At 33.3% G+C, this 9021-nt stretch overlaps 1 protein-coding gene, 1 long non-coding RNA gene and 1 pseudogene across 2 annotated transcripts; all 3 read right to left on the bottom strand.

The window, feature by feature from the left end:
- Window positions 1-2351: 2351 nt before the first annotated feature.
- Window positions 2352-2916, bottom strand: LOC108222618 (uncharacterized). The gene is made up of 3 exons (XR_001807015.2): window positions 2884-2916; window positions 2528-2804; window positions 2352-2451 (listed from the first exon to the last, which is right to left on the bottom strand). It is a non-coding gene; the product is annotated as an uncharacterized LOC108222618 (long non-coding RNA).
- A 679-nt stretch (window positions 2917-3595) lies between these two features.
- Window positions 3596-5305, bottom strand: LOC108222036 (probable ribonuclease P/MRP protein subunit POP5). Its single transcript, XM_017395919.2, has 4 exons — window positions 5151-5305; window positions 4759-4946; window positions 4485-4622; window positions 3596-3987 (listed from the first exon to the last, which is right to left on the bottom strand). The coding sequence occupies exons 2-4, from the start codon at window positions 4934-4936 to the stop codon at window positions 3839-3841; spliced, it is 465 nt and encodes a 154-aa protein (XP_017251408.1). The 5' UTR covers window positions 4937-4946; window positions 5151-5305; the 3' UTR covers window positions 3596-3838.
- A 1707-nt stretch (window positions 5306-7012) lies between these two features.
- On the bottom strand, window positions 7013-8542 carry LOC108221812 (serine/threonine/tyrosine-protein kinase HT1-like; annotated as a pseudogene).
- Window positions 8543-9021: the final 479 nt, after the last annotated feature.

Below are 9021 nucleotides of genomic sequence, written 5' to 3'. Positions count from 1 at the left end.
CTTTGAATTGGCTTGGCACTGTATGCAAATTATATCGCAGTCTAGTGAAATTTTATTTGTTTAATATTTTTATTAATTTAATTAATAATAAATAGTTAATATAACATATGAGTGAAAAATATTTAATTATTAATAAATGATATAAATTAATGTATTAGTACAATTATAATAAATCAATGTTAGCTGTAAAAATAAATATTTAGACAACTAACAATTAAATAAAATAAAATATTATATATATAGTATACATTTAATTTTTGAATTATTCCTAACAGAAAAAATTATTTTAATTTTGGAATCTATTGAATATATGCACATGACATTCAATATAAAAATAAATTTAAGTTTTAAAATATCAATATTATCTTTTTTAGTTTTGAATTTTTTTAGAAGAAAATTTCTACTTTGTAGGATATACCATATTGAAAAAAATTAAAATTAATTTTCCTATTAAAAAATATAAATTATTTTTTTTCTTTTGAAAGAAAATTTAAAATTATTTTAATTATAAAAATCTATTGTATATTTAATTTCTAATTCGTAGGACAAAAAATATTGAAAATAAAAAAATTTGTTTTCAATTCTGAATAAAAAGATAAATCTTATATTTATGGTGTTCTCTAATTTAAACTTTATTTTATTCACACACAAAACTCAAATACATTAATGAAGATTCAAATATAATTATAAAAAAAATTTTAAATTTATTTCATCTTTTATTATATTTATGTGAATCTTATATTAATAATCAAATTCTCCAGTAATAATTTCTCTAAATTTCTTAAGAGAGATAAAGTAATTAATAAATTTTTGATGATTTGATGATATATTTAAAGATAGTTATCTATTTGTTAGTATAAATATTGTTATAAATTTTTATTTTTTCAATAAATAATACTGATGTAAATTAGCACTTACTTTGATTTTTAAAACATTTACTGAATTTTCATTTTAAAATAGTCATTGGTTGCTAAATTGCATATGCAACAGGTAAGTGTTGGAGAAGATCTGTAAACGGTGCAAACGAAACTAACGGAACTAACATACAGTAAAGAGAAATACATGTTTCGCACACAAATTCAAAGTCCAAGTACACATCTTGCTATTATAGAACTTCATATACACAAATTGCATATGAGTGAAACTACAGGTACACATATTGTCTTTTACTCTAAGTTTTTTGATAAGGAACATGTCCCTTGCAATCAGCGTTGCCAATCCTGCTAGAGGGGAGGAACAATTCGGGAGATGGGGTTTGATTCGGGTCTGATTGTCTTATCAAGTTCATTTTTTGGGTTAATCCGGACCCGATGTGAAATGGGTTGAAAATTTCACCCCCAACCGACTCGTTCAATATATCTTACTAGTAGATATGCCCGCGGTGCAGGGCGTGGTATTAAAAAAAAAAACATGTTTAAGTAAATAATTTTGACTTGTTTGTTGTTAAAATCTATTCTCATATCTTCTTTTGCAGTTACCTAACTGGATTTGTCTGTATAAGAAAACTCAGTCGTGAGATTGATTTACAACTAATGCTACTGTAATTTAGTTTAAATAATACATTTGCGTTTAATTTTATTGTTTTTCAATTTGCATGAGAAAACTATCCGGATAATGATTGCTTATTCGAAAATTATTGAAACGCTAATTTGATGTGCATATCAGAATAAAAGCCTACATTCTAAAGTGCAAAGATTTGATAGTTTAATACAGACAACAAAGTACGTAAGGAAAAGCATTATTTCTAAAAACATCAGGCTCTCGAAGGAGCAAATCACAACACGGATAAACAGAGAGAGCAACTTCAGGTTGAACCAAACTCAAAGTAGTAGAGGAAATTCCACTTCATTGCTTGCTTGTATTTCACAAACTCATTAATTGTTATGCCATGCAGCCAACCTGTAGCATCGAATTGTTTCATATTGATTTTAGATATGAAGAAAGGAATTTATCTTTCAATTATATTTGTTACGTTACTAACTTTAATGCGTCTCTTAGATCCTCAACTGCCCCATGATTTGGATTTATGAAAAACCTTGTTGGTGGCAAGTTTGACAACTTTGGCGCGTCTAAATCATAAAATGTAGTAATTTAGTTTTGTGAAAATATTAGAAGACATGAATTTAACTAAATGAAAACTACCTCTGAAGAATTGTGCTTGACAACTTGAGATGATAACGATAATTGGATGTTGGACAACATCATGAATTGCTTGATCAAATTCTTCTGCCATTTCGTCGCAGAAAAGCACTTCTGCTGATGTGCTGTTCAAAGTTTGATAGAATATTTTAGTCTTCGAATATGAACTATCTTTTTATTTAACATTAGAGCTTAACAATCTAAATACTAACTGCATATCATTGATGGTAAAACGAAAACAGGATTTTTGCTGGTTATATCTGTTTCTGAAGGTACTGATTGGGTCATGGTGCTCCAATATTCCAACAACATCTACATAAGAAATCATATATTCAGAAATAGTTGAAATCACTATATGGCATTGGTGTACATAACAAAAAAGACTCACCGATCAGAAATTTGTTTTCGCTTGCAGCTTCCATTAAAGCTGACAAATCAGTGAATTGAAAGACATGAGGCGGGATATAATCCACATCTCCGGTCAACAAAACCTCAGTCATATGATTCAACTGGATATAGATATCACTTGCGAAGCATCTTCCAAATTGCATGTCCGAATATCTCCTAACAACAAAATTATTCACATCATAGGTTTCTCCTTCAATAATATGATCCTCGAACTGGTGCCTGATTTGTCGAGGAATATATGCCTGAATCCGTCCTCCCTGTAGGTGAAACACTACCATTAATATTATCATAAGCTTCAACTGTATATTATTTGGAGTTTGAACAAAGTTAACTTACCAACCCATCGACGAAAATCAAGTTAATTCCAACTATTCTTGTTCAATATATCTTATTAATCCAAAAATGGATCATTTTGATCCGAAATTATTAAAAAATAATTATCTTGATTATAAATTTTATATTTATTATAATTATTAAAAAATATATAAATAATAAATTGATGACATTATATGTGAATAAATATATTTTTGATAATTAACATAACGTCATAATATTTTATATATCTATCTAAATATTTCGGGCCGGGTTCGGATATATTGGGACAACCTGAACTCGATCTGAGTTTATCGGCTAAAAAAAAACCCGACTAGAAATATAAAATTACGATCCCAATACAGATTTTTTTCAAATCGAGTTCGTGTCAGATTTCGAGTCATGTCGGATTTTGTTACCCTGCCAGACTATGAAGCTTTACAGTTGCATAATTGCATTAGAGAAATGTTATATCCAGAGCAGTTTTTTAATTTCCAGAGCAATTTGCAGAAATTTGTACTGAAGTTGTATGATTTATGTTTTGGGGGGTGGGGGGAGCATTGAATTTGCTCTGGAAACAAAAATCTTACTCTCGAAATAACATTTTCCCTGCATTGTGTACAAAGACAGGACATTCCCTTGATAAGTGAGGTATAGTTTCATTGTCTACATAAAAAGGTTCCACGATTTTCCTAGTAATTGTTGCATATTATAACATGCAGGTAAGATCTTTGGCGCAAGAAGAAAGGGTTGATGGATTAAATTTTACATGTACATGTTTAGAAATCAAAGTAAATACATAATGTCGATATCAGTATGAGCATTGAACAACCACATTTCTTGGAAGACATTCTCAGTCATAACAATAAACTATTGCTTCCAAGTTGTCACCTCTTCCAATAGGATTAGCTTTGGGGTCGCCCTGAAAACTGTTGAGTCCACAACACTCATTTCCTAATGAACATATTATGTATATTACTCAGAGCTCCAAAGTTTTGATCTTTTCAAGAAAATTTTGCATCATTTGACTGATCTCAGCTGTGACGCGAGGTCCGGCCTCATTCTTATAAATGTCGAATTTTCGTTCATCACACTTCAAAGCTGCATCTTTACAGGCCCTGATACTTCCTGAAATAAAAGAACATGGATGTTAATGAACTATAACTTGTCACTGATATTATAATACACCATATACTAATTGCACCGTGTTTGTTTTGAGGGACTAAACATTCAAAAAATTACCTCATTCTCTAATTTAAAGGACTATTATCCCATAAAACTAGATCATAAGAATCTTTTTGGTTCACTTTATGGGATTTTAATATCTACTATCTAGTGTAAGAAGGTACCAGGCACTACAATACCACAAATATAAACCAAAAATGATAATTGAAATTTTGTTTGTGGGATAATCGTTTTAATTTATGGCAAATATGATTAGCTCTAACTAAGGATTATAGTCCCTCAGAATAGATATGGCTGTGGAATATATACAACTCTAGACGACAGTTAATTTAATTATTGCCCCATACAGTCCAATAGTCCATACTCCTAAATCATCTGATGATGATAGTTATCGTTGCCTATAAAATCTAGAAGACAAATGCTACTACTACTTGACTTACCACTCAAGTCCAACAAGTTAAACACTACTGGGCAGTTTCCAATATCCCTGACCATGGTCATTGCAGCCCAAACTTTTTGATACTCGTCTCTTGAGGTTCGGATGATGCAAACCTTCGTTATCGGATTCACATACTTAACTGCATAAAACATAAAATGTTTCAAAAATTAATACCTAAAGTCCACTATACGCGTGTAGTAGAAAATACAAATAATTCACCACGAATATCGACTCCATCAAGACATTGCAAGTTCTTGCTGCCATTTAGCTCTCACCTTGAAACGAACCGATCGATGAGCCAAGACCACATTCACCAAAGTTTGCAAGAATACTCTCCTTGATTGCTTTCGACACATTTAAATGAGTAATAATAATGGGATCATCTGTACCAAGATCCTTCTTTGGATCCAAAAATACCTCCATTACAAAGTACCTATTTTTAAATCTCACCATGCTGTTTCACCTAATGAGCAAATTAATTACATATAACAGATGTTTATATAACATTTAACAACAATGTGTTTGGAAATCTATCAAACATACAACAAGAATTAAAATAGGGGAGCTCCAATTACATAGAGTTCTATTGTAAATTTAACAAACATATAAATCATAGTATACATGTATGCTTATTATTGACAGACATAACTAAAGAAAACAAGAGTACCTCGGATTAGATGTCGCCAGATGAATCTTTTGGTGTCCTTTCTGAAGATGTAAGAACACAGAGCAACTCCGTTGTGAGTTATGACAGCAGTTTACAATTGCAACGAACTCCGTTGCGAGTTGGAGAAGGAAGACGGAACCCTTTGGGCTAACAATAGGCCCAAATTCTTTTAGATCAGGCCCAGTTGGTTGATACGTCGAGAAATTTATTTACAAGTCTCTGTGTAATGTTTTGATTTTGCAAAATGTTAAATGTATTAAATTTGTTATAAAAATGGGTACCAAAAAACAAGTCTTAAATTTTTATTGGTTGTAATTTAAATAGATAACGAATTCTTGTATTTCCATTTCTAATTAAATCAATTTGGTACCTGTAATATTATTCTTTAATTTTTGACTAGCATTTTTTTATTGATTTGATTGTACGGTAAAAATTATAATTTTCAATTAATTTTTAGAAAATAAATTCTGAATTAAATAATTATATTCAGATTTTTTTTAATATCTTATTTGATTATGTGATTAAACTATATATATGTGTGTCCCAAAATCAAAGTGTTAGTGTTATGTAATATCAAAACGAAGAGAGTAATTTGTGAATTTTATAAATACTTTATTAGAGAAATATTTTAAATTCTTATTTTCGCATCTTTTGTATACATTTTCACATGAACATGCATGGCCTTAATTTTTTGGCTCGGAATTCTAACGAAACCAGTTACCACCATCTCAGATAGAATAGCTCAGTGCCTGTCTTGATGATCAGGTCTGCAGAATTTATGCTTTGTTAACAATCTCACATAGACACTCTACTTACCACAAATCACTCTAATACTGGAACCATAATGGACAGCTTGTGATCTGGGAGCCAATTAGCCATTGCACTGCCTATGTCCATAGTGCAACACAAACAAAGAAATATTAACAAAAGACAGAATAAAACCAATTATTTGAGATATTGAAAGCATCATAAGAATGTAAGACCTTTCAGGAATAATGCCAGAAGGCCTTAATAAGCATCCACAAACATTTTCTCCGCCTCCTTCTCTCCTTTACCAGAACACCCTCTTTGCTAATACTTAAGATATCTCTGTTTTACAAGAACTGGTTACTAAAGGCTAGGCATCTGTCAGCAAGCACAAGTTTAAAGAACCAAAAGAGATGGTTTTTGCACCAGTGATGTTAGAGTACAATATTTACCTTAACTCCTATTTAATTACATTTTCATATCTGACGAAAGAAACTTTACATTTGCATATAATTCAGTATGAGTCTACAAGGAAAAGTCAAAAAAAGAAAAGGAAAAACAGCTGCAATATACAATGTGAGCAGCAACTACAAAATCCAGATGCCCGAAAACATCAGGCAAGTTCAGGTTGGGGCTCTGGTGAAGGGTTACGATGTACAGGGGTGCGCAATCTTCTGAATCAGATGAAAAATCCCTTTCCTATGATCCTGACATGTAAGGCTTTGTAGCTTATCCAGGTTTCCATCACTTGCAAGTGAAGCCTCGAACTGCTCTAGCACCTTCACCACCTGACAAAATTCTGGCCTTGTATCTGGCTGCGAGGACCAGCACTGCTGAATCAGAGCTTTTATGGCAGCAGGGCAGTCACCGGGGATAGCTGGCCTCAAATTCTGAATATCACAATTTAAGTATTGATTAAATTGAGTGCGCTGCAAAAATGTTACAAAGCCATAACAAACAGGAAACATGCAACAAGACTATATCTCTATGTGCAAAATTTACATTTGCATATAATTCAGTATGAGTCTACAAGGAAATGTCAAAAAAAGAAAAGAAAAAGGCAGCTGCAATATACAATGTGAGCAGCAACTACAAAATCCAGATGCCCAAAAACATCAGGCAAGTTTAGGTTGGGGCTCTGCTGAAGGGTTACGATGTACAGGGCCGTGCAATCTTAAGAATCTGATGAAGAATCCCTTTCTTATGATCCTGACATGGAAGGCTTTGTAGCTTATCTAGGTTTCCATTACTTGCAAGTGAAGCCTCGAACTGCTCTAGCACCTTCACCACCTGACGAAATTCTGGCCTTGTATCTGGCTCTGAGGACCAGCACTGCTGAATCAGAGCTTTCATGGCAGCAGGGCAGTCACCTGGGATAGCCGGCCTCAAATCCTGAAAGATCACAGTTTAAGTATTGATTAAATTGAGTTCGCGTGCAAAAATGTTACAAAGCCATAATAAACAGAAAACATGCAACAAGAATATCTCTGTGCAGAATTTATTAATACTTGAAATCATAAAATGCAAATATGAAAAATATGCATACCTTGTTCGCCACAGCAAAAGCGACTTGGACAGGGTTCATACCCTCGAAAGGAATCCTTCCAGCAACCATTTCCCATAAGATGAGCCCAAAAGCATAAACATCAACCTTCCTGCTACATGACTTGCTTTTGATCATCTCTGGTGCCATCCACCGATACGTTCCAGCACCATCAGCCAGAGCATCACAAGAGGTGTCACGACAAGCTATTCCAAAATCCGCAACCTTAAGCTTAAAATCCTGATTTATAAGAATATTCTCAGGCTTGAGGTCCCTATGTATGACACCTTGAGAGTGAACGAATGCCATCCCCCGCGCAATATCCAGAGCCATCGAGATCACTTTTGGTAATGGAATAATCCCCCCAAGCTTGTGCAAGTATGCCCTCAAAGAACCCTCCGAAAGATATTCTGTGATGATGCAGAACACTGGTGGCTTTCTGCATGCTCCTTTAAACTGCATAAAATATCAAAAAAAAATAAAATCTAACTTCAGCATTAATCTGTTTTAACACCAATTTGATAAAGAGAGTGCTTCTAAAAATCAGTTTAAAGAATATATATGCGAGTACTATGATGATCAAGAACCAAAGGTAGTAAATACTCCCTCCTCCCCCGAGTTTTATACGTTCAGAAAAATAAAATCTTAAAAACATATTATAGAATCATACTTTGGAGAACCATTAATGTACGTGCCAAATAGTGAGCATATAGAATTAAGACCGTGAGAGTATGAATATTTACCTTAACGACATTCGGATGGTGCAGACGACTGAGAAGCGTTACTTCTCTCGTAAACAGCTTCTCTAAACGAGCTCCTATGGACCCATCACCGGTATCATCCGGTACCCTAGTAGTCTTTACAGCAACAGGTTCATCCTTGTAACGCCCATGGTAGAGTTGACTATGCGCCCCCTGAGCAAACTTAAGCCCTATCAATAGCCTAGAGAGATCAGCCGTCAATTCATCAGTGGACTCGACGGAGACGACCTTCCCATTGGAACGCTTTGTGCATGCCGAATCCTTCTTGCTCTTCAGCTTGCCGAAGATTTTCATGGTGAGATAATCAGTGTTTTAGCGACTTGGAGGAGAAGTATCTGTGAGTGTAATTTAGTTTGGTGCAGCCCTAGGCTAATTTGTTTCGATATTTATATTTCTACAGGGTTAAATCGTAACTCTCGGATGAAAATTTGAATGGAGGGTCGTGATTTGTAGACTCTAATCGGAGGGTCAGGATTTGTACTGACAGTTTCATAGAAGCTTGCCAGAGAAAATGTTTGAATTGGCCAATCTAACTTTTAGAAGCTGGTTCCAATTGGATCAAAATTAAAGTTCGGGTCCCGAAAGAAAAATCGTGTAAATCTGAACTTTTAGGCCCAAATCAAAATCTAATCTAAAATATCTCTATCTCTTCGGTGAGATATTTGGAAGAAAGTGCTCGCCACAGATATTAGTTTTTTTTTTTGAAACCTAGATATTAGTTTTTTTATTAATAAAAGTATAATATATAAATTTTTGTAAAAATGAAAACTTCAAACAGTAAATTATTTTGGCGCATATTATCAAGATTAAGTGGTCATTA

This window comes from Daucus carota, chromosome 5 (assembly GCF_001625215.2).
Source record: "Daucus carota subsp. sativus chromosome 5, DH1 v3.0, whole genome shotgun sequence".
NCBI lineage: Eukaryota > Viridiplantae > Streptophyta > Magnoliopsida > Apiales > Apiaceae > Daucus > Daucus carota.
This window is presented reverse-complemented; position numbering and strand designations above follow the sequence as displayed.

Coding starts and splice junctions, on each gene's coding strand:
- LOC108222036 (XM_017395919.2), bottom strand. CDS start 4,936: ATGGTGAGATTTAAAAATAGGTACTTTGTAATGGAGGTATTTTTGGAT. Junction 4,623..4,758: donor ATCGATCGGTTCGTTTCAAG/GTGAGAGCTAAA, acceptor TGTTTTATGCAG/TTAAGTATGTGAATCCGATA. Junction 3,988..4,484: donor TAACTTGTTGGACTTGAGTG/GTAAGTCAAGTA, acceptor CTTTTATTTCAG/GAAGTATCAGGGCCTGTAAA.